Genomic DNA, 27,269 nt, shown 5'->3' with positions numbered 1-27,269 from the left:
TTCTTGCAGTTTATCACTATCAGAATGTGTCATACATGTACATATTGTTTGGCAACTCTCTGTGAGCTACATGTATCAACACACATTTCATAATGACTAGGACATTTTCAGTCAAACTTTTTTAACTTGATGGCCACAGAGTAGTTAATGACTCTATTTGATAATGTATCTCTATCTAGATTAATAATAAAATTTGCAATATGGTTTGTCTTGCTTCATGTACATATTTAAACAAGAATCTGCAAAGAAAAAAGTTTTGATATCTAACCTTAACAAGACTTGGGCTTTAAATGGCACAGAAGATATGTGTCTTTCTTTTTCTCATGACACAAAGTCTCATTTTCCTTCAATGTGTAATTTTCCTTGAATGTGAAGATGAAGAATATCCACAGATCGTGTCTGCAAGTATATCACAGAGGTGGATCAGGTGTGGATCCAGAACCAGACATTAACGAGGTGCAAATTTGTTTAAAAAAAAACTGACAAGGAAAAAAAAGGTAATCTGGATATTTTTATCTGTTTATACAGGTTGCCCAATGTAAAGGCATTCTACATGGTGTCCAATTCTATTTCCATATTTTTGTGTCTGCAAGGGTTGGACTCAATTATAAGGTAATTGATCAATCATAATAATTAATTACATTTTTTTTAGTATTGTAATTGTAATTTGTAACTGAAATTTTTAAGGGAAAGAAAATGTAATTGTAATACATGTAGAGCTCTCTTGCATGGAACTGTAGCCTTCATAATAGGGAGGAAAGAGAAGACACTATTGCTATATAAAAGAAGTGCACAAAATGGGTGGCGCTACATACATGTACAAATAATAAATTGATCTGATTTATGACTTTAATCAAGGCTCCACGCTAACTTTTTTTCTTGGTGGCCCAATCAGTCCACAAAATTCATCAATTTCATATTTTTGGTGGCCCGCAAAGCAGATGTGGTTGCCTTAAAACAATAAAAATATTACAATTTATCACTAACTTCAGTAGCCCAACTGGGCAACCAAGTCTGGGCTTTTACAGAATTTAGGTGGCCCGACTCTCTTTTTTGGTTGCCCCGGACCACCGGGCCACTGCTAATGTCAAGCCCTGCTTTAATATAGAAAGTAATTGAATTGTAATTGTAATTGACAAAAGTAATTGTAATTGAACATTTACTCAATTACATAATTGTAATTGAAGAAAGTAATTGAGTCCAACCCTGGTGTCTGCATCTTCCACTCCCCCCCCCCCCTCCCTATACAGTGATAGAGGCCGTTCTCATTACGCTTTCTAAAACTAGTTTACTGGAAGCCGATTCAGAAAACCACTTTGGAAGATCGCTTTGCTAGCGTTCCCACTTGATCACACGAAAGTGGTTTTCAAAATCACTTCACGTAAAGCGCTCTTGTTGCTATGGAAGCGCTCTTGTTGCTATGGAAACGCTCTCAGTAGGGTGACACGTTTCGCGCGAAATTCGAAACCGCAGCATAGACATTCTACACCTGTCGTGTGGAGTAGCGCGCTCAAAATGTGCGAAGATCGCTTCCCGAAGAACGGTTGTGTCCTCACTTACGCTAAAACCACTTTAACAAGGCAAAGCGATCTTGAAAACTACATCGCGAGGTGGTTTTCCAAACTGGTTTGGAAGATCGCTTCCAAGACCGCTTTGACCGTTCTCACTACGCGTTAAACTAGTTTCCACTAAACTAGTTTCCAGTAAACTAGTTTTAGGAACGTAGTGAGAACAGCCTCATAGTCCACGCCTGTGGATAATGGTAAGATGCCCCTTTCACATGTCTGTCTTGACATTTATCAACTCCTGAAACTATAATCTATCTGCCTTGTTTTAATTAAACTATTCTGTAAGAAGAGACTCCAAGGGTATCTTTGATAAGACTGCATTCAATCAGCTCTTTCTTTGATAACAAAAACAAAGCTTCAAATGCATACAACTGAAAGCATGGTTTCATTCAAGCATTCTATATTTGTCAGTCATGAAATGAACATCACTTTGAGAATAATGTCCTCTGAAAGGCAATTGTACATTAAAAATCATACATGTAGTTTTCAAATATAGCTTGAAAGCAATAAAGATCTCAGTAATTATTCTAATACAACTTCAAGTCTTCTTCCAGTTCAATGTATTGTAAAGTATGCACTTTGTGCAAAGTGCTGATGAACATTTTCTTATTATTATTAAAGGCATTCCTGAAGCATCCATGTCTTTTTTTTGTTATTTCATCCCTTTATTTCAAATATTTTTGTTTTAGTTTTGGGTTTTTCTTTCATATAGAATTCATTGATCTTTTCTCATCATCATTCATTTGTGTAAATGTATATTTTACTTTTTCATTTCATATTTTCATTTCTTTCTTATTTACTCATATACTTTTATATATGTACTTTATTATCATACTATTATCATCACTTTGATTTATTTATTGACCTTATTATTCATTTTTGGGAGTGTACTTGTGTATGTATTCTGATTCCCTAAATCCCCTCAGATTTGCAGTATACAGTGCATGTATACATTTGAACTGGCACTAGCAGGCAGCTTTACTTTGAGATACTGTAATTAAACTGGTAATTATCAATGTACTTAATGACTAAATTACATGCTGCCTTCATGTCCTACAACATGACACAACATTGCATATGATTGCCTAAAAAAGTTCACAGCCCCCAAAATGCAAATAACAACACAGGGCTTGTATTCATTATTGAAGACTGACTAGAGTAGCATCTGAGATGAGGTCAATGACCTGGCAAGCAATTAGTAAACCTATTGCTTCAAATTACATAAGTGGTAGCATGTTCTCCTTCTTGTCCCTGATTCAAAGACTTGAACATTATCATAATATCAACTTCTTTTACATGTATGTATATAAAAGCCGATAAAATTGGATGGACAAAGTGAATAGCTATGGCATGAGTAAATATGCCACATCAGAATTTATTATATATTACTGAGAGCATTTATGAAATGGGCCCTAATCTAATAAATATTGAAGATTAAGAAATTAAGATTATAAGAAAAGACTATATTATGTACAAGTCTGAATAAAACTGTAACTAAGGTACTCTACTACTGTTTTTTTCCTTCTTCTTCTTCATAGACCCCCAAAATATCCCCTCCCTCCCCCTCCTAAACAACAAAGGATTGCTCTCAGAAAAATACCTTTTCCCCTGAATCCCCTACTCTAAAAAGATGTTCGCATTTTATAGCAAAATCAGGACTATCTTTCCAATTATGAAGTCTTGAAGTGGCACCACACTGGGCAGCCGTAAGGCATTCAATGGAATGGATAAAGAGAGAAACATTTTAGAAATATGAAACTGCCTCTTCTGTGATTTTTCAGTAAGGTTTGGGGACATGAGATCCACGTTACAGCTCGAAGCCCATTAAAGTTTGCATTCCATAGAGAAACCACAAGTAACTTGACAATGTTTAGGCTACTGTCACTCTCATTTTTTATGGCGAGTTCAGTCATGATACTGCTGACGAGTCACTAGGTGGTTTCAGACCGCCTCGAAGTTCGCCAGTTCCAGGTATTCTCTGATCGGGAAATTTACCCCGATCAGAAAATACCAGGTATTTTGGTAATGTGAAAGCAAACTACGCGTAATTTCCCCGAAAGAAAATACCCGCTAAATAGTAGGTACTTGGCGAAATTACGAGAACTTTCGTGGGGATTTTTCCAAGGTCGCAGGTATTTTGGCGATGTGAAAGCAAATTACGGGAATTTTTAGCCCAGCGTGTCGTTGGGCGCGGCGGCGTGGGTGGCTGCTGGGCTAGTGATTTTGAATCTCGCGCCTTGCCTGCTTATCAGACCATACTGCGCATGCTCGTAACTTCGGGAACTTATCCCGAAGGATGTGTTTTGGGGCGGTGTGAATGCAGGAATGATTAACGGGTATTTTGTAGCCTTAAAAAGTTCTCGTAATTTAACGGGGACTCTTGTGATCGAGGCAGTTTGAAACCACCCACTGATCTCAAATTGAAACAAAGATACATATCATCAATACATAGACAGAGCATATCATTGTCAGGTAAGGTGTGTTAAATATTATGATTGCTACATTAAAGGACAAGTCCACCCCAACAAAAACTTGATTTGAATAAAAAGAGAAAAAATCAACAAGTGTAACACTGAAAATTTCATCAAAATCGGATGTAAAATAAGAAAGTTATGACATCTTAAAGTTTCGCTTCATTTCACAAAACAGTTATATGTACATCTCGGTCGGTATGCAAATGAGGGAACTGATGACATCACTCACTCACTATTTCTTTTGTATTTTATTATGTGAAATATGAAATATTTTGATTTTCTCATCATTGTCATGTGAAATGAAGTTTCATTCCTCCCTGAACACGTGGAATTCCATTATTTTAACATTTTGTGCTTCAGGCAAGGAGGTAATAATCGTCAAATTCGTAAAATTTGAAATATTGTATTCAAACAATAAAAAACAAAAGAAATAGTGAGTGACATCATCGACTCTCTCATTTGGATGTAACTGGCTCGTTCATATAACTATTTTGTTAAAATTTTTCCAAGGTCGCATGCAGGTGTTTTGGCAGTGTGAAAGCAAAATACAAGAACTTTTAGCACAGTGTGTACGGTAGTTGACCGCAGGCACCGTGGTTGGCTGCTGAGCTAGCGATTTTGAATCTCGCTCCTTGCTTGCTTAACAGACCATACAGCACATGCTAGTAACTTCAGGAACCTTAATAACAAAGGGTACGTTTCTGGGTGTTGTGAATGCGAGAATATTCAACAGGTACTGTAAACGCTGTTATTTTCGCGGGTTTTTAAATTCGCGCTGCACACTCCATAGTCACAATGTCACTTCCTTCTTGCCGTCTTTGAATGGTTTTAATTAAAATTTTAGCAACGAAATTGTATTTTCTGATCATAATTTTAGCTCTAGGGCGGCATAATTCAGCATTGTTTTGATCTAATTATGAGCTTTTGTGACATTTAGCGCAACTTTTCTTTGCGGGGCGGACATTGGGAAAGGCAAAACGGAGGCGCTGCTAGCTGCTGGCCTGGTACGGACGGCCGAGCACCGGGTAAGGATCGGGGGGATTACGGCTATTCAAAGTGCATGGGATCAATCAACAAACACGGGCGATCGACCCAACGTCTTCTCAAAAACTAAACAGATCTAAACACTCACCAATCAAACAGCAAAAGCAATTTATATTTCAACCAAAATCATAATTTAAATACCGATCTGCGACTGTTAAAAAATGATCGCATTGCTTTTTAGAAATTCTCGCGATGCACATGATTTTGGAGCTCAAGCATGCTTGTGTAAATGCCGCCCTCTTTAGATCAAATTATGCAATCTCTTTGCCATAACGATACACGCAATTGAACCGCGTTTCAAAACTTGCATTAAAATAGACGCTCATAAATTCGCGTGTTTTTAAATTCGCGCTCGCCGATCTTGCTGCGAAATGCGCGAAAATTTCCACACCGCGAATATTTCCACTTTTACAGTATTTCTTAGCCTGAAAAAGTTCTTTTAATTTTTGAACAGAGATTCTTGTGATCAAGGCGGTTTGAAACCACCTTTTGTGATTATGGTAACTACATGTAGGTACCGACTACGCAGGGACTGAGGGCAATTCAGCCCATGATACAAATAATCCTATAAATTTACTGATTAAAAGCTTTGAAATAGCCCTGTATAGAAAACCTGAACCACACAATGTATCACAAAATATTCTTGACTCCAATGCCCATTTTTACAATGATTAAAATCAGTACGCCTACTTGTTCAAAATTGAGGATGAGTAGTAAAGCTGTAAATAAATATACAACATTAATTCCCAATAGCCAAGGTAAGTCGCTTTATTATGACATCTAAATGTTTGTAGGGCCTACATCTATACTTTCAGTATGAATGTAGGTGAATAGTTTTTTTTTTTTACCAAACTGGGAGAAAAAATGTTGGTCACAAGAATGGGTGGTTACACTCTCATGCTGACAGATTTATGTGGCATGTTGGGCTGATATATATCTTGACCTGTCACCTGATTTCCACAAGGGACTGAGTTCACAAACCTATCACAAGTTCATTTTCTATTGTCCTAGTACATGTATGCATTCTTAACAAACGGATGTATTGAGTAGGTACACGTATAAAGTCCTTCAGAAATTTCAGAACCAAATGACTCTGACCATGAACAGAAGTGTACATAGAATCTGTGATTGCCCTTTACTATTCAAAGCAATTACGTGTGCTTGTTCATGTATACCCCTGGAATTCTCCATCGCTCTGTAGATACAGACCCCTGACCTGGCAAACAACCAAGCAGAATGTAACACTTCCCAGCAAGGCAAAGAATAACATGGTTCAGAATTGCTTTAGAGCCAGTTTCGCAGTTTCATTGTCTTTATCAACAGCCTCGTGATAATGTGCTGAATCCGGTTTTGCATTTTGATTGAATTTAAATATGTATCTATCACTTGAAAAACTTCAGGACAGAATGACATTGGCCATGAACAGAAAGCTATAAACCTATTAAAAGCAATTTTTTGTACTGCTTTTCTGTATGACTGATTGATGTACTAAAGAAGCAATGCAATAATCATAAAAGCAGCCTTACATGTACAATCTATCGCTAAGATTTGTGATTGTGAGTACAGGACCTAGGGTTTATATTCCATAAAGACCAAAAACAATTTGTAAGGAAGAACAAATCACAGGCCACAGTCCTCTCTGATAAACATAATTTCCTTTCAGTGTTTTTTCCAGAATAAAAAAGAACCAAAACACTTCTGCACATCCCTGGGGAACACCAATGGTGAGAGGTCAAAATCAACAGACATGACTGACATCAATTGAAAACTAGTTTCACCAATTCAAATTTTTTCTTAGGGCAACATTTAAGTTTTTCCTCAGAGGTTTTGTGATCTAATAACCTTGAGGATGACCTGACCTAGATTAAAACTCACCTTGGTCCCTTGTAGCGTCCAACTTGGTGACCTTATCTGACAGCTTGTCAATGCGGTCCTGGAGGATGTTCGCCCTCCCAGACAGTCCCATGGCCTCCCTGTACAGCTCCCCGAAGATGTCCTCAGCATGCTTGCCAAGGTTGCTGAGCTGACGGATGATACTTGATAGAGTGTAGTTGGTGACACATTCCAACTCGTTCTGGATGCCCTGGCCAATGTCCACACGACTGACCAGGACAGGCTCGACCTCTCGCTTGATCAATGGCATCGCGGATCGGTCATCTCACTGCTAACCTGTGGTGGAGAAAATAGAAAAAAGTGGATGAAATGTATATGAAAAATGCAAATGTGAAATTGTCAATTAATCATGAATGAGAAATGTCACATTATGAAGAGAAAAAGAAAGTTTTGAATGACAATTTCGGTAAACTACATATAAAACAAGTTGGATGCAATGTACATGTACTGTAAATGGAGATAAATAATTGAGTGTCTCAACACATATTCAGGATAATCATGCCAGCACAAAAGTGCTATAGACCAAGTACATGTTACACATTATCTACAGAGATCTTGAATCAAAACCAAAGTTCACACAAAAGATCAATTTGATCAGAATATTGTTCAAAAGCAAAGCTACATTGTACACAAGTAGAAATGACAAAGACCAATGCTTGAACATGGTGTGAGACAAAATGTTATGATTAGTGTTTCTACTTTCTGGGCTCAAAATTACACAATATACATGTAACCCAGAGTAAGCCCACTGAATGTGAATATTGTCTTTTTTTCTACATATCATGCATACGCTGCCATAACAAATCACATGCGAATGGTTGCACAAGCCAATTTCTTCCACATTACAATTACGTCTGCTAAAAATCGCTATCAATTGAAGTGTGAAGTGTTGATTCATGCGAGAGATTAAAATCCATATTCCCCCTCCCCAATTAATGGATGGATGGTCCGTGGTGATTCAAAATATTGAGAATAAGGCGATACATGTATGTAGTTGAGCCACAGGCAGAATCACATGAGACAGAAAGGATGAAATGTGAGGAGGTACTCTATATAGTCTGTCAACAATATGTGCACAAACAACAAACCCTAGCACCTGTGTATGATTCTGACTACTCACTAGTCTTTTTATTGGCATTATAAATGCCTGGGCTTCGTAACACAAAGGTTTCCAATGAATTGCCAATATAAAAGAAGCGCACTGATTGGTTCCCGGTCGGTATTTTAAACAGAGCGCGCATGCAACGATGATCTTGATTGGTCACTGGTATTCAGCGACTGATTGCAAACCTTCGTGTTACGGAGCCCAGTTGTGTGATGACAATATCAAAATGGTCTCAACTTAGAGCCCAAAATGATTCTGGTAGAAAGTAATGTGGAGAAAAATTGAAAATTATGACCTTATTTTGAATTTTTGCCTGTTGCATGGTTTTGCTACTTGGTCAGTTTTATTAACATGTACAATTTAGGCTACAAGTTGTACATGTACATGTATGTAAATGAAACAAGTACATGGTGGGAACAGCATTAAACCAAAATGCCTGTAACAGGAGATCATGTTTCAGTCACCATGGAAAACCGATTTACTGGTAGAAAGGAAGAAGAGCGGAGTGACAACAGGATGTTTTTCTTAAAAACCTGTACGGCCTACTGTATATGATGCAAAATAACACGAATGATCCTTCAGTACTGGGAATTGAGATTTGTGGAAAAGAGATTGAATTTACAAGAAGCTTAAAATTATAGACAGGAGCGCAATGAACATGTAGGCAACTCAGCATGCTATTAATGGGACTTGTGTTCCAAAGTGCCGTTGTTGTTTTCTTGGGTACACCTTCATTCCTTGGGCTAGCCTTGTATCAAGACTCAGTTATCGATGGAATGGTGGACATGGGTCTGCAGACAGCAGACTACAAACCGGTAAACTTTAAAGGTGAATGCCAGTTTTGGTAATGATATCAAAATGAGTTTGTACAGAATCCAATGAATTGACCTCCAAAGTGTCTGTTTGTATAAATAAAGAATATTTGCCAAAGGATTCTGGAAGAAATTGTGCAATTGCTGAGAAATTAGCAAATAAGCACAGGATTCGGGGGGATTTGGGTCAAACGTCGGGCACGACATTCAAAGCAATAATAATACACTGTCCCACGTGCGCTTATCTGTGTTGGGATCTTCAGTGTGAATATTTTTTAGCGTAGATTTCAAGATTTCACAAAGTTCAGTTTATGTGACTGTACCAGATCTAGATCCTCGATGATGTACTGACAATGAATTAAGCCTGGTTTTACAGACTTTCTCATTACATCCGTGTTTACTGCAATTACTGGCAGTGGCATTTCTCTTTAAATAAAATATCAAGGCTAATGGCAACAAACTGTATTGAAAGCAAATCCTCATTCAAAAGTTATGAAACTACATAATTCACAAAGCCATGACATAAACAATTCATTTCCACTCGATAGGCCAACATGTTAATGTACACATACATGTACATCCATAGAAAACTCTTTCAAACAATACAAGAGGGTAATCAATTTTTATTGCCAATTTGCAGAGTGAAAGACATATTGACATAACTTGTGTATCCTTCTATGGGTAATAGCAGTCCAGTCAAACAAGACAATTGGTCGTATTTACTGTATTCAATGGCTGTCTCCTTCAGAGTAGAATGCAGTAGAGGACTTCATATTATGAATTTCAGCTGATGATTGACAATCGAGGCACGACCTGGGAATCTAGAATATGAGGACGCTACATGTATGTGTACTCTGATAACAAACAGGAATTGATTTCACCTTGCTCCATCAATAAATAATAACCAATGTGCGTGTTACAACCACAACTACCCCGTATTACCTCATGAAATACTGTACAAATCCAATTACCCTTTATCATTAAACTCTGCACATGGTGTATGTTGTGTATGTAGAAAAATGTAGGCCTACATGTACAAAATGTATCAAAACAAATTTTCACCTTGTTTGCAAAGTGTATTCATGAGGGAGTGAGCAATCTTTCGGGCTCTCACTTGGATGTATTCAACGAATCTTTATTTGAAATGATATACTTCTGTGTTCTGTATGACTACAGAATATTCAAATTAATTTGCATGATGAAGCAAATCCACAAGCCTATAAAACCCATCTATATAAAAAATAAGTGTCAATTTGTGATTTTGACTTCTACCTGTACTGGCTTTGTTGAAATTAAACCTGTAGTTGCGCAGCCTACATGTACATTGTATGATAGTCTGCGTGCATAGACCTTTGGGTTTTGCAATTCGCACAAAGTGCATAATGCAGAGTCTGAAGTAGTGAGTCTATATGTACAGTATGGCTGTCTTTGACACGTTGATAGAGTTTGGTGTCTAATCTTCACTTGAGACATGGTATGAATGGTTTATTAAGTGTCAAATACATATGAGCCTGTGCTTGCAGTTGCAGACTACTAGGTGTGAATGTCATGATCTCAATTAGGTATCTCCCTAGACAATAATAACACTGCATTGATATCCATTTACGATCCATTCAGGGCAACAAGGTCTATCAATGTGTTATTTGTCTGGGCCCGAGGAAAGTGTACATGTATACAACTACTATGCAGGCCAAAATTCTGTAATCTGTAAATCTACAATCAAAACTAACAATTATGACATGTAAAAACATATGAAAAAATCTTTACATGTACATGTATTAAGCCTACATGATGATTAAATTGCTATTAAATGCTCTGCATGCCTACATAATTTTTATTTCTGTGTAAGACTCATGAATACATGTACATGTACAAGGCAGTTTCCTGCATCTTTTATTGTGGTACCAAATACTGGACAAAAGACAATTTCAGAGAATTTCTCAATGCAAAAAGCATGACTCAGGCCAGGGCGCAACTGATGACATGAGGACTTAAATCAAGGATTTGTGTACACATATCTGGTTCAATGCTGTCATATTGTTTGCTCAGTTACTGTACAGGTATTTACATATATTGGTCTCTAAAAAAACTGTGCAGCACTGCAGCTCTGCAAATTGACAGAACTGAACATACAGTATGTACATGTACACTGTACTGAAGCTTAGGGGGGGGGGCCTACTTGTACATGTTCAGAAGAAATCATTTGATTGGCCTCTCTTTTATCATTCCTCTCACTCAGTCAATATTTAAATTTTCTATATGCAGGATCTTTTCTTGAATTGAAGCCAAAAAAGCTGCATAGATGGCTATATAGCTGAATGTTATTTCTACCATGTCGGCCTACATGTACAATGTACATGTCCATAGAGGTGGACAGACCGAGGTGGTACAATAATGACTAATCATTATGGCATTGCATCTGAAGACAAGTACCTAATCATTTCATAATGTACACGTAGGCCTACATGATGTACATCTGGGTCCCGTCTTACAAAGAGTTACGATTGATCCAATCAATCGCAACTCTTTGTAAGACGGGGCCCAGATCAGATAGCATTCCCCCCAAAAAAAAAAAAAAAAAAAAAACTCTATTAAATAGATGACATCATCCTCACTGCTTCGTGGCCACACTACAGTACGAGTATTCAAACTGACTCGATCACCAGAATACCTGATTACTTGTTCAGACCTTAAAGGGAAATGCTAGTTTTGGTAACGATATCAAAATGAGTTCGTACAGAATCCAATGAAATGACCACTAAAGTGTCTGTATGTGTAAATAAAACGCATGTGCCAAAGGATTCTGGAAGAAATTGTGTAATTGCTGAGAAATCAGAAAATAAGCACAGGATTTGGGTAGGGCGTCTGGCCCGACGCTCTAAGCAATAATTATACATTGTCCCACGTGCGCTTTAATATCTGTGTTGGGGATCTTCGGTGTAAAAGTTTTTCAGCGTAGATTTCAAGATTTCACAAAGTTCAGTTAATGTAACTGTACCAGATCTAGATCCTCGATGATATACTGACAATTAAGCCTTGTTTTACAGACTTTCTCATGAAATCAGTGTTTACTGCAACTACTGGAATTTCTCTTTAAATTACCAAACTTTCTGCATTCTCACCAACCCGAATCAGACCCTTTGGGATGCAGTTCTTGCCATTTCAAGCCAACGAAATATGGTACGATTAGCAGGCGAGGCCACTCACTGGGTTGAGAAAGCTCTTGTTAATTTGCTATCACACTCCCAAAATACAGTACCTGTGAACTTGAAATACATGTAAGACCCTCCGAAAGTTCTCGTAATTTTGACAAGTAGAGTGCACAAGGTATCTTCTTTCCGGAGTATTACAAGTATTTTGCTTTAAATTACATTGTCAAGAATATCTGGTATTTTCTGTTCGGGGAAGATCAGGGCAAATTTTCGGATCAGAGAATACCTGGTAGTAGGTGACATCATGATGCAACATTTGCTCCTGCGACACTTGCTCCGGTCTTCATGTCTTTAATAGTGAGCATACTCTGTAGGGTTTAGAATTTGGATTTTATTTTGTGATATTTTAGTTCAGAATGATGTCAAGATTAGGATTACGATCTATTTACTTTTGGAGGTTTTCCCATCGGAACAACAGTCGCCGAAGCAAATGTCACGGAACCACCTGGGGTCTGTTGCAGAAACAGTTGCAATCAATCGCAACTATAAAAATTACTCGCAACTATAAAAATTACTCGCAACTATAAAAATTACTCGCAACTATAAAAATTACTCGCAACTTTATTTTTTAGCCAATCAACAGCACGCATTTGGGACTTGCGATTGATTTTTTGACTTGCGTTTAAACGCAACTCTTTCTGCAACGGACCCCTGGTATTCTCCAACTTCGAGGTGGTCTGAATACGCCTACTGTCTCGATACACACCAAACTATTCTTCTTTTGTGTCTGTAGTATCACCTTTCTATTCTCTGACTCCTTTCCAAGAGCCCTATTCTCATTCCATATCTCACCATTCATTGAAAAAGAGGGTATGTATCACCATGGAAATAGAAAAGAGAGACCTCCATGGTTTATATGAGTTTGGTTTCATCTAGGACAATGTTCAAGGTACAGACATGATCATACTTTTGTAATCAATGGGTGAATGTGTGTTTTGTCTTGTTTGAACAGTGAGTCAGGTCACCTGAGCAATACATGTATGCAATATTACAACTGCACTAAACTTGATTCTTGTGAAAAACAAATAATGCATGGATGTACCAGTATATGTACAGTACTCATTGCTGTTCATGTTGTTCTACATGTACATGTGTGTACAAAACAAAAACAATATCACTCAGCAGTGATCATATTTTGCAATTAATATCTACAGGAAGTAATGTACATGTACATGTAAGAGTATCAAGTATGCATATGTACATGTACAGCACAATTGTATTAAATAACAGCACAAGCCACAAACCAATAGGCCTACATGTTTGTACCTGCAATTATGTATACAAGTACATGTACAAAAATACTGTACATGAAGGCCTACTATTGTAAAATCAATGTTCCATATCAAATACATGTACACAATATTATTTACCTTTTACATATTAAATTTTATGTCAGCAGGGTAGCCCCATCAGTAATTGGAACACTGTTTTACATGGGAGCCCTACAGTATAAACAGAGGATAGTAATAGCATGATTCCATGGTAATGGTAGAATAAACAGAGTCAATTGCAATCTCAAAAGTTTAGAAAGCAGATGGACACCCCTCCCCCTCCCCCCCCCCCTAAAAAAAGCAGTTTCAGCCTCAGGTAACACCTTCCATGGCCTGGGAAGAGTCATTCATTAAAACTCATTTAAAATCCGCCTCAAGGCCTATGCGTCTGAGCGCCATACAACCACCAATAGGGAAGGACTTCAGTAATTGCGCAAACCCATCTCGGAATGTTCTTAACAGATTACATGGGATTAAATACTTTAAAGAGCAATCATTAATTGCAATCAGCATGCAGTCTTGTGCTTCATTTCCTGGTCATTTTGCTCACAATGGCTTCATGAATGATGTCATTTATTTCCTGGAGTGTAGGCCTACATGTATGTGTGTGTAGCCACTAGCCAGAGGTATGGAAGGCGAAGTGTGCAAAATGGCAAGAAACTATTAAAATCTATAGGCCTATTCTATGCAATTAAGTACAATAAAAGCCTTTTCATGATTGATCATAAGGTTGATTGTAATCATAATAAAAATCAATGATCAATCACCATACCTTTTAATAATGGTCTGGGTCCCATGGTCAGGGGTGGTATTCTATGGACATTGCATGTATATCTTCGAAATATTTATCTTTTAAAAATGAAATTGGTATTCTTTAGAGATTAAAATTTATCTCTCATGAAATATATCAGAGATCAATTTTATCTTGCGCATGATACACAACAGAGCAGTGCCTGCGTATATTGCATACATGTACATGTATCTGACCATTGCTGGATGATGTGCTTGCACCCATGTTCAATACTTTGAAGAGAACAAATGCTCGAAACTACTTGAAGGTTACATTAGGCGGTTTCAAACCGCCTCGATCACAAGAATCCCCGTTAAATTACGAGAACTTTTTAAGGCTAAAAATACCCGTTAATTATTCCTGCATTCACACCGCCCCGAAACACATCCTTCGGGATAAGTTCCCGAAGTTACGAGCATGCGCAGTGTTGTCTGATAAGCAGGCAAGGCGGGAGATTCAAAATCTCTAGCCCAGCAGCCACCCACGCCGCCGCGCCCAACGACACGCTGGGATAAAAGTTCCCGTAATTTGCTTTCACATCGCCAAAATACCTGCGACCTTGGAAAAATCCCCACGAAAGTTCTCGTAATTTCGCCAAGTACCTACTATTTAGCGGGTATTTTCTTTCGGGGAGATTACGCGTAGTTTGCTTTCACATTACCAAAATACCTGGTATTTTCTGATCGGGGTAAATTTCCCGATCAGAGAATACCTGGAACTGGCGAACTTCGAGGCGGTCTGAAACCACCTATTGGCTATTAAACAATTGAAGGAAAAAAACGATAGACTGAAAATATCTACATGTACCAAGGCATATTCACACCTACAGAACCAAACAGGAACAAAATATAATTTAATGCAAATTCTACTTCAGTTTGAAAATACCCAGTATTAAAGGTCAAGTCCACCTCAGAAAAATGTTGATTTGAATCAATACAGAAAAATCAGACAAGCACAATGCTGAAAATTTCATCAAAATCATATGAAAAATAACGAAGTTATGACATTTCAAAGTTTCGCTTATTTTAACAAAATAGTTATATGAACGAGCCAGTTACATCCAAATGAGAGAGTCGATCATGTCACTCAATCACTATTTCTTTTGTATTGTATTGTTTGAATTATACAATATTTCAATTTTTACAAATTTGATGATTAGGACCTCCTTGCCTGAAGCACAAAATATTAAAATAATGGAATTCCATGTGTGCAGGGAGGAATGAAACTTCATTTCACATGACAATGATGAGAAAAATAAAAATATTTCATATTTCATATAATAAAATACAAAAGAAATAGAGAGGATGATGTCATCAGTGTCTTCATTTACATACTGACCAGGATGTGCATATAACTGTTTTGTGAAATTAAGTGAAACTTTATGCCATAACTTTCTTATTTTACATCCGATTTCGATGAAATTTTCAGTGTTATGCTTGTTGGATTTTTCTCTTTTTATTCAAATCATTTTTTGGGAGGTGGTCTTGTCCCTTAACTATTACCCCACCTGGTGCAGAGAAAACTCCATCTCGAATCTCAAATGCTGTCATGTCTCTTTCATGATCAGCTCAGCCCATTCCAAAATAAGCCCCCCCCCCCTCCCATTTTTTTCATTTTGCCTGTGCCACAATCTGTACCATTTTTAAGGGTTGATCGAGTGCCACCCCCACCCCCCCCAAAAAAAAAAGCAGGTGGGGATGCAAAAAAAAGTATTTTTAGGCAAAAACAAGACATCATCTACATATTATTTCCCATATTTCCTGTCATCAAGAAGGTATAAAACCCCATACTTTATCTAGACAAGCTTCAGCTAACCTAGAAATGGGTTCCTTCCTTTCACCGTTGATCTCTCCAGAGGTGACGATTGTGGCAAGAACTACTGTATGTGTCGTGAATATTCATAAAACTGTCACTGTTTACAGCCCTCCCTGGCTTTTGCAATTTGATGAATTCCTTCAAATGAGCTGCGGGTTTTTTTCTGGCACTGGTTTTCCACCAGCCGAGTTTGCTTTTTAAATAATGATCTCAAGATCCTAGCCAAATCAAACAAATATATTTTCGCCCCGATAAAGATAAACCTTTTTGGTCTTAACGACCACATTTGAGATTTTTTTGTTTGAGTGTAGAATGTGACCCTAGGTTTATATCAAGAAAGGAAACATTTTCAATACTCCTTTGAAAATAGCATGCATTGATATGGTACTGTTAACAAACTAGGCCTATTCCAAACCCCAAACCAGAGTGAATCCGAATCTTTGACTTTAAAGGGGAATGAAACCTTTGGAACAAGTAGGCTTGTGTCAAAACAGAAAAATCAAAGAAAGTTTGAATAATAACAAAGAAAGTTTGAGAAAAATCGGACAAATAATGAGGTAGTTATGAGCATTCAAATATTGCAATCACTAATGCCATGGAGATCCTCCCATTGGCAATGCGACAAGGATGTGTGAAGTCACATGTGAACAACTTTCCTTTGATGGACTATAAAATACCCCCCCAAAAAAAAATGTCTCTTTTTGCTTTTTCTTATGGCGATACAAACTCTTTATCCATGATATATTCTTTAAAAATCTGTATTACATGCCCTCCTACAGAAAGAACACATGATCTACTGATAGATGTGATAAAAGAGGCAGTTTAAGTGAAATATATACTTAAGGGCTATTCCACGGTTACTCACGTTACATTTGGAGACACCTTGACTCATACTTGGAGCTGTAACTCCATTATTATTGATAGGAACTAAACATCTCCGTATCACAACAAAGTACACAGTCCGACTATCCTTTGTATAAAAACAAAACTTGGGAAATTCTATTATGCTCCTGGCAAATCTTTGGAATGTGTCGGTTACTCACGTTACAGATTTGTCCCAACCTGTGGAATTGCCCTTAAGTAAATTGGGAGAGTTGTTCACAAGTGACATCACACATCTTTGTCGCATTGCCAATGTGAGATCTCCATAGCATTAGTGATCGCAATATTCAAATACTCATAACTTTCTCATTATTTGTCCGATTTTTCTCAAACTTTCGTTGATCTGTTTCTATGATTTTTTCTGTTTTCACACAAGCTATCTTGTTCCAAAGGTTTCATTCTTCTTTAATAAAAGTTTGGCAAATAGCAAAGTATTTGCAAGCATCTCAAGTTGACTCAGAATACATCATCGCGGGATGAAGCCAGCAAAATAAATAGCCCACTAATTGCTATCTTTTGATCTGTGATGGTTCTGATCTGATAGTTGCCAGGGATCAGTAACACAAAGCGTAGCAATGATCGTAGAGCATATTTTTAAGCATAATTGCATTGACTACAATGAATAATTAATCGTAAAAATCAAGCATACAATTAATCGCTAACCTTTGTATTATGGGACCCAGGTCAGAAATAGCAAATTTGTTCAGCACAGGCTGATGGAAATAGGCCTTCGGTATAAAGACACTTGCAAGACATTCCTGGGAAAAAGGGTGACAAGTTGTTACAGATGGCTATTATATTTCCCTGCATGCAGGGGGCCCACCGATGGGGGAACTTTAACACAATATTTTGTAACAAGTTGACTTTTAGCTGTGCACAACATTGGAACAAATGTTGGAAGACCATCTCATATAAGATGAAACCAGAATATCACCATGGTCCACAGTATCACACCAACCATACCATAGTAATATGACTGTTGACTCAGCAAAAATGGAACATTGGGTAGTATTTAAAATACATGTAGGCCTACGTACACATGTTGTAGGCTACACCGAATGTAAAAAAAGGAACCAGTTGAGAGAAATGGCCTACAGAGCGCACACAGCAGCAGGCACTCCCCCAAAAAATATGGTCTCAGTTTAATAAAACATCATGAAGGTTTAAAGGTGAAGTTCACCCAGCCGATGATTTTTTACAATCTACATGTATGAGAAAGAATATTCAAGGTTATACCCATCTATCGAAGAATAAGAGAGTTTAATAATCTTTCAGTTTTTAAAATTCATGACATTTATATGCGAGCAGATGTAATTCCATAAATTCTCATTTATTATCATGATTCATGATGAATAATAGTATTATTTTCTTATAGAATAGGGGTATGTGTCTAATGAAAACATGCTCCAATTATATCACTTTCGATTTTGTTTTAGAAAATGGCATTACATGACATAGGGAAAACTACATGTACTAGTTTGTGACGCTACAAAATTAAAACTTTCAATATTCAAAACTCCTTATTCCTTCATTTCCTTGACAGATATTTGCAATATCATAACTAATAATATAATTTCTTTTGTTCTTCTGCTTTCGACGAAGAAAACTTTATGCCAGGGTGAAATTCACCATTAACAATACCACCCCTGCAGTTTATCTGTAAACAAAAGGGAGGATTCTCATCTACATGTACTTGCTTGCTTCCTCCTTGTAGTTTTGGGGAGGCCCTGTGAGGTACTGACAGCTCGACGTTTCCTTATTGAAGCCTGTTTTGACGGTTACCATTACAACTTCATCGTCACTCGAATCTTAATTGCAATGCGATATGCCGCTCGCTCACGGCACGCCGTATGCAGGGACCGAAAGCCTAGCCTGCATTGGGCCTGCTGAACACACAAACACATGTGCAATACATACTTGCAGTTGCTTATCCGAAGACTCTGTTCACATGAGAGGTTTATCTGACCCAAGTTTATAAAGAGGCTTTCTGAGTTTCTGTGACCAGAAAGAAGTACACACATGTACATGTATGTACATGTACGTATCTACATTTATCAGCAGTGTCATTTTTACAGTACATTTATACATGTACATGTATGTACGCACACAGTTTTTACAAAAGCTGTTGATGACTGCACTAAAGACAGTTTGCATGAAAAATTATGACTGTGCTGACAAATGTAGGTGTAGCCTACATACATGTACTTGTCTCTGGTGCATGAATAATGCAGTCTTAATACAAGCACTACATGGAACTATCACATTTGAGCAGCATATTTGACCTGCTTTCCCCAAACCCGATCACAAGGAATGTAACGCCTGATGGAAGTTACAGTAAACCCAAATGTAATTTCTAGTCATGAATACAGGAAAGCTAGGAAATCAAATTGGTAAATTTAGCAGGACCCTCCCCTCAAAAAAAAATATATAAATAAATAAATGAATATAAATAGATGAATGAATGAACAAACGAACGAAGAAACAAACAAATAAATAAAAAATAAGTTGATGTGAGACATAACCTGTTTTTGCAGTCATGATAGTTTAATTCTACAGTATACACTACAATTTGTGACACCAGTGGTAGATTGTTTTCCATGCATTATGCAGGAGGCCAACCCCAAACCATCCTAAACTCTCCGTCCTGCTCTTACGACTTTTAACCCTATCGAGACTCCTACGGCTTTATTCACAGTAGCTCCCTGCATACGTCATACTGAAAACGGCAGCGGATGGGTTCATCAAAGCACTTTCTGAACAGGAAGCCGTAGCCAAACCAACCCAGCTCGGCTAGCGAGGTGACAATTGTATTCATTTGCACCCAGGAAATAGATGCAAATTCAATTTCGTTACACACTCCTGATTCAAGGACTGGGAATTTTGCCTTTTCCTGCATACACATTCCAACTACAATTATTCATCTAAAATGTGCACAGAGAAGTACCATCACATACACTGTATATTGTACAACTGTAGATATATATGTGCAGAAAAATAAAGTGAATGTTCACTTTGTGACATTATAGGCCTACATGTACATTGTAGGCTAATATTTGCCCTTCAGTGATGCCATGTAATGTATGTATGTCCTTCCTGCATGAAAAAAAAGTTTCAAATTATTAATATACCCCCCCCCCATGCCTCCAGTGTACTATGGTAGCAGCAGGGGGACAAAACATACTGTCAGAGTCCTCAGAATTCACAGTTCAATCAATAATTCAAAATCTACATTTTACAGTACATGCCGATGTTATCAAGTCTGAACTTAGGCTAAAATATGGATTGGTCTACATGTAGGATACATGTACATAAAGTTGGTGTTACTTCAGGTGATGTACGCTACACTAGTACTTGAGCCTGTAGCATACACAAGCCACTGACTGAGGTTTAAAAGTACAATCCAACTTTAGTCATAAAATTTTGTTGGGGAAAGGAGAAAAACAAGTACAACAGAATGGTGAAAGTTTGAAAGAAATCGGACAAGCAAATAATATAGTTATGGCTGCTTTCAAATTGAGATCCCTATTAAATACTATGTAAATTCAAATTGGCAACTGGGTAATGTAATTATTACACGGGGACAGGACAAGTTTCCCATCTCGGCCATTATCAGGGTTTGTAGTCTTCTGCGGAGTACATTGTACCTACATGTACATGTATTCCACTGGGTCAGTAGTAATAATAATATCCAGGTACATGTACATGTAGCATATTGTATCTATGTCCTCATGAAAGAATGAACTTTGAAATATTAAAACTTTGGGGAGTTTGATTTTAGCCATGTGTATTCAAGTACAGGGAAGAGTACAGTTAGTCCTTGCCTTACATCATGATGACATCACAAATGCGGCCGATTTGAAGGCTCCATGGGTATAGTGATTAATAATTCTTACAACTTTTTGAAATTCATAACTTTCCTACTGTTTGTCCGACATTGTTCCAACTTTTCACATATCAACTTGCCTGATTTTTCTTTTTCATTGTTAACAACTCTTTTATTTGGGTTGGAATGTTTAAAGCTATATCATACAGACGCACAACTGTATACAGGAAGCCAATTGCTTAGTCTGTTTCCACTGCATGTTGTTTTGGCTTCCATCATCAAAGAAATTTTATCTTCATTTTTATTGCTCTAGAAAACAGACATTCACAAATACATACCATACATCTATTTCCATTTATTCCCTCGAAGCGATTCAGATACTTATATTGATATTTAATTGATACATGTTGTACCTAAATAGCAACAACTGGTTCCTCCTTTCATTTATGTGATTTGATGCAGCTTTGATAAAATGAGCCAATCTCATACACAGGTTAAAAAGAGAAGATTCCAAAAACCCATGTGATATAAAGTGTATATACATTTGAATTTCAAGGGGAAACTATTTCCATGAATTTTCTGTTAAATGTGGTACATGAGTATTAAATGAAGCAAGAAAATGAAAGCATTGTAATTTCTACCGTTTTTTAAAAGATGTTTTCACTGCACATGATACAGCAAATTGTTAAAGTTTCATTTTCAGTTTTATACCACTTTATTGATGATCAGCAATGTAAAGGGGAAGTTCATGTTGATAAAAAGTTTGTTGTGAAAATACCAGAAAAAAAATCATTAATATTATAGGTGGGGGCTTGAGGAAAATCCATTTAAGATGAAGTTATTAGAAATTTGTGTTTGATTTGTGACATGCATGTACACAAGGACCTGCCCCATACTTAAATGTACATAAAATGCTCTTTTTTTATTGATTCAAGATGACTCGAAATTTGTTTGTTTCGAGAGTTGGTGTGAAATGATTTGAAATAATGAAAGTACAATAAAACTGCTTTCATTTTTTTTTTGCAAAAATGACATTTCATTGATCTTTCTACTTCAAGACCATAGCAAAAAGCTTGATGTCACAAATCAAGATATCAAAATTTTAATAACCTTTAATCTTTTAACAACAAACAAGTTTTAGTCTGGGTGATCTTTCCCTTATTTTGTCAAGTGATATCAAACGTCCATTTGATGCTACAGCAGGCAACCAGTATTTAAAAAAACAATATCTATCATTTAGTGAAGTCATTGAGTGCTAGCCCTACTCTTAAACCAAATAAAATTGTTATTCTTTGCCCATTTTCCTTGATCAATGATACAATGCATTGTGTATCAAATAGCAGAAATTGAACTTGAGATGGGCTTGGACTCCAGGGTGGTCCAGCCCAGAATGTACCTGTGATCAGGTGTAATTGAAGACATGTCAGAAATGAATCAATGTGTTCACGGTTATTGTATTGATGCATCATGGGACAGAATTTTATTACAGCAGTAGCTACTATCAGTGGCATAACAATTGATGAGCAAAGTATACAACTATTTTCAATGAAATTGCTCTTGTTTTATTCGTTGCAGTGTATAAATACAGTACCCTCAATAACATCAAATAGTCACTTCACAGATAGGAATAAAGTAGGCAAATAAAAAAATCAAGTATCAAGGTGACGCTACATGTACATGTATATGGGCTTGACATTATACCCAGTCGATTCTGCAGTGCCCAGAACATGTTTCAATAAAAAATATACCTGTAGCACAAAACAGTCCTTCACGTTTATGTTTTCGTGGAGCTCATTAAATCGCTCTCCTTGTTTTTTTGAGGAGCTCAATTGAGCTCCTCAGAATCGATCTCCTTGAGGAGCTCAAATCAATTCAATACATGTATGATAAATTGTAGATTTTTCTTAACATCATATATGCAATAGCTGTGTAGCTATTAATTAATCTGTGGTGAATCTAGGCCTGGGTCAATACGTTAACAAAATATCGCGCTCCTGCAAAAAAAAAAATTGCTACAATTTCATATTTTGCATCTTTAAATCCATGAAATGGCCATCTATTTTCCATAATTTCTTGAAATTATGTTGATTTAGTTGAAAACTATCAGAAAAATGAAGAATATTCACCTCTTTCACAACTCTGATTTGATCTTACACTTGGTAAATTGTAGTCCCAAATGTAGACTTCCATGGTGTTGCCATGAAAATCTACATATGGGACTATAATATTTACCGAGTTTAAATTCAAATCAGAGGTGAATATTCTTCACTTTTCTGATAGTTTACAACTAAATCAAAATAATTTCAAGGAACTGTGGAAAATAGATGGCCATTTCATGGATTTAAAGATGTAAAATGTGAATTTCTAGCAATTTTTTGAGGAGCATGATTTTTTGCTCTCCTCATGTTTTTTAGGAGCGCGGTAGGAACGCCGGCACGATTGCACTCCTCAGAAATGAAGGTCTGACAAAATATAATTTTGCGCACTTCGAGCTCAGTCTGGGCCATTCTACCCTACTGTGCTGCACCTCCAGTACTCTGATTCTGCCCGGTCCAAAATGCAGTGGAGCTCCCTGTCCATGTGTTTGATAAACATTTCTAAAGATGTATGTAGTATTGTATGAAAAACTTAAAGTGTTGTCATCAAGAAATGAAGGGCATTCATTTCCCTAAAGGATCATTGCTCGTTTTTCGGGGTGTATCGAGGTGTTCTACGGAGTTCACCATATTTTCACATTTTAGTTTTTACAAGCAGCAGAGATGCACTGCCAACATGGGAGATTTTCTCCCATGTGGAAGATCTACAATATCACAGACTTTTATAAATTTCAGAGACAGTCTCCAGCGCCAACCACACAGAAACGTTGTTATCCTATAAACAGAGTACTAAAGTAACAGCAAGCCTAGTCACACCTTTCAGATTATAAAGCCAAAACATTTGTAAATAGATTGTGTCATCAGGCATCGATGATGCGATATTACTGGTTGTAACAGGGCCTCTGTTAGTGCATTGTTAGTGCTAACAACAATTCTCTGCGGCCGGTACAATGTGGGAGAGCAATTTACTTCTTATACATTTGATAAAAAGGGATTACCATGGCGGTATTAAAGTGGAAATGTAATGAGCAGGTTCCTCATGAAAAACTACCCCTTTTCAGTCTACTTTAAAAATTCACCATCTACTTTTTTTTCTTGAGGATTTCTTTGGCATCCACACACAAAACAAATTTGGGTTTTTACCTCAGTGATCGTAACACACAGTGTAGAGCTGCCAACTTGGATTAAAAAAATACTTGCATCTGCCGATAGATATCAGGAATCGCAAAATATTTGTTTTAATCAATAAATATCATATAAATTATTTTATGATATTTATCAACCGAAACAAATATTTTACAAATCGTGATATTAATCGGCAAATGCAAGTATTTTTAAAATCTAGGTTGCAGCTCTGCATGCGTGAGGTATCTAGGTATCGATAACGAAAGAAAGAAAAATGGCGACGTAAACAGACAGGGTAAGTAAACGCTCTTGCTCTTAACTTTTTTTCAATTTCACTATTTAATGAAAATTTGAAAATGACAAAAATGGGGGTAGATCTAAACATGAAACTTGCCCATGTACATAACTTTGGGTGAAAAACAAAAAATAAAATTGGTGATTTAGGTCTAGGTTCACCACGGGTAATCCTTACCTCTACAGCCAGGCATATAAAGCCGAGCCAGGCGTTAGGGGAGAACCCTACGTACATAGGTACATTGTAGGCCTAGATGACTTATGATGGTGGGCCCCAAGTCTGCGCACCTAACAATTTGAGTTAAGATTTAACATAAATTTCTTCTTATTTCACAAAATCTTTCAGTTGATAATGTTCCTTACATCATAATGAGTTAGTGTGCCAAATATCTCATAAAAATGTGAAAGAAATAGGGCCTTTATGATTTTCTTTGAAAAAACATTGGGCAGTCATTTTCAAATTGAAAAAAAAATGGTACCCCATGTCTGCGCACTCATTCACTTTGCACATGATTCAGGGATTTTGATGAGAAAGGCTGCATTTTGAGGCTGTAACATGAAATGCCCTGAATTCATTATTTTCCCACCATTTTGAGTGTAAAGTTCGTGTTCGTTGCGTATCTTCTTTTACTAGAATCGCGCAGATACGCGGGTGCGCAGACTTGGGAGACCATGCAGACATGGGGGAAGTGACCATACTCCCCAGGCCCAGACGCCTCCACTCCAGGCTAGCCAGACCGGGCCGAGTTCAGCACAACAAAACATAGACAGGAATAACCGTCGTTTCTGGGGATTTATTCAACAATTTCTGACATTTTATTACAATCCCCATTTACCGACGGCAATGTGTCAGTACGAGCCTTCATGTGTAATCTGGTCCGAATTCGGCGGACGGGTTTTGTCCAGATTTGTTACTTCTTTTAGATTCTAAATGACATTATATTATCTTGGACGAAGGTCCACTATTTTCGTTAGACTCTAATCTTTCTATTGATATCATATACATTTTATAATATTTTGAAAATATACGTTACCGATGAGTTATTCCCGGGTTATTCCTTATTTTTTGACTTTCTGCCGGAGAGGAAAATATGGCAGCCGTCAACGAGTTGTGCTTTTATCAAGGCTTTCCGATTAAATTTTCGATATCTTGGCCAATCAATGCGAGCGACAAGTTCCGAACGCACGCACATCAATATGTCCAAGCGCAGCGCAAAGCAGCGGCACAAATCGCGATAGGTAGCGACTGGTAAATACGTCTGTAATGATGATGACGTCATCCAAGATGGCAACTTACCTTGACCAACGAAAGGATCGAAGATGACGATGTTTCGATCATCATTTCAAAAGAATTAGCGGTAACTGAGGTCTAAGGTACGATATTTCTGAATTTTAAACATTTTTTCGTAAATATGGATGTGATTTCTTTTTCATAATATGACATTTTATGTACAAAAAAACGATCGGAAAATCGGGTTCCCGCTGTTCGATCTAACGTTACTGCTAAAATACGTTGTCTGTACGTACGGGCCTCCAAGCTTTTCAGTCTATGTATTGGTGAGTGCGCCAACGCAGTTCAGCGGAACAACCAAAATACAGAGACTGAAGCTTTTGGTCTAAACAAAACAGAGACAGACCTTCTGCAAAATTTTTGTCAAACTCGAAGCTTTGACCCCTTTGTTTACTTTTGCTATTTATTTTTGGTGACATGCGATTGTTGAAAGCAAGTGTATGCAGCTGCATCTATGTGCAGAAAGCTAGTGTCAGGTTAAGACCTAACTTCTTTTTTACTCTCCCCTGACCTGACGCCTCGCCCTCGGCCTTGCGCCTCTTTGCTCGCTGTACCCGGGCCAGGCCAGGGCGGGGTGCACTGTGTTGAATGAAGTGGTCCCGATCCGGCGATAGGGATTGGCCAATCGCGCAAAGCCCACTCACTCACTGGAATTAAGGCTCATGTTTCACACAAAATTATATAAATATAACATACCATAAAGTGATATTCTTCTCTTATAGACTGTCTGCAAGTCTCCAAAATTTAAAAGAAATGCTAAACTCCTGTATTCTCCTGGGCAACACACCCAAAACAAACGGAAATAACAGGGATCTCCTCCTGAATTCACGTACGAAGTAAATTCATGGCGGATCGAACTGCACTTGCTTGTTAATTGTCGCAGAGGGCAGTATAACTTCTGTATTTCAACATCATGCATGATGCTTCTGCTGCGCTGTCTGCAGTGTTTCCCAATTTTCATACTTTTTTGCAAATGAGGATATTAAAATAGTTTAAGTGCACGGATTAGGGGTTAAAATAAGACGGCGGATAAAATTATTTCACACTAAAGTATGTTCTGTGCAATTGTGCATCACCCAGCTGAGAAAAAAAAATCATCTGTATCAATGACAGTGATTTCTAACAGTTCTTGGTTCAAGCTTGAAAATATGGTTAAAGGGTTGATAAAAAAAAAAATCATTAAAGACAAACAGACTTACTTTCAAAATTCATGATATACATGTACCTGTGTAACATCCCGTGTAACATGCACTGTCCCTTATGTCATGATGGACTATAAATTTTCACTATACATCACTTTTAAGGGCTTTTTAATGGTTTATGTCTGATTTGTATTAATGTGTCTTACAAGTTGAATGAAAAAGTAAATGATGTTGTGTAAATAATGTTTCAATTTTTCCAACAAAATGGCACTCTATGTAATTCATGTACATGATATATTGGATAGTTGATCCCTTCCAACATTACAAATTAAAAGTAAATTTATTAAACTTGATATTCGCTGATACAATTTATCCCAACTTTCATCATTGTTTCTGTAATTGTCCTTTCAAAAAATAAACATAAGAATGAACTCTCCTGTAAACAATTCAATTAAATATATAACCAAGCCTCTAACTAAATAAAAAGTTATGATAAGATAAAAAAATACGGAATTGATCTAAAACTGAATTTGAAGGGATTACAATAAAATGGCCTTCACCCAAAAATTTGTTTGAAAAAGTTAGTGAACTCCACCAGAAAATGAACATATTTCAAGTTCAAGTTCTGCCAT

General features: G+C 37.2%; 1 protein-coding gene across 1 annotated transcript in view; it reads right to left on the bottom strand.

Annotated features, from left to right (window-relative positions):
- LOC121413935 (wiskott-Aldrich syndrome protein family member 3-like) overlaps nt 1-26,368 on the bottom strand; it is a 49,957-nt gene extending 23,589 nt beyond the window's left edge. The window contains exons 1-2 of the mRNA XM_041606952.1: nt 26,192-26,368; nt 6,962-7,255 (exon numbers count right to left, since the gene is read on the bottom strand). Coding sequence (XP_041462886.1) covers nt 6,962-7,229 — 268 coding nt within the window. The 5' untranslated portion in view covers nt 7,230-7,255; nt 26,192-26,368. The remainder of the gene's footprint in view (nt 1-6,961; nt 7,256-26,191) is intronic.
- Nucleotides 26,369-27,269: the final 901 nt, after the last annotated feature.

Source organism: Lytechinus variegatus, chromosome 4 (assembly GCF_018143015.1).
Source record: "Lytechinus variegatus isolate NC3 chromosome 4, Lvar_3.0, whole genome shotgun sequence".
Lineage (NCBI taxonomy): Eukaryota > Metazoa > Echinodermata > Echinoidea > Temnopleuroida > Toxopneustidae > Lytechinus > Lytechinus variegatus.
Note: the sequence above shows the minus strand (reverse complement) of the source record. Positions and strands in the feature narration are given on the sequence as shown.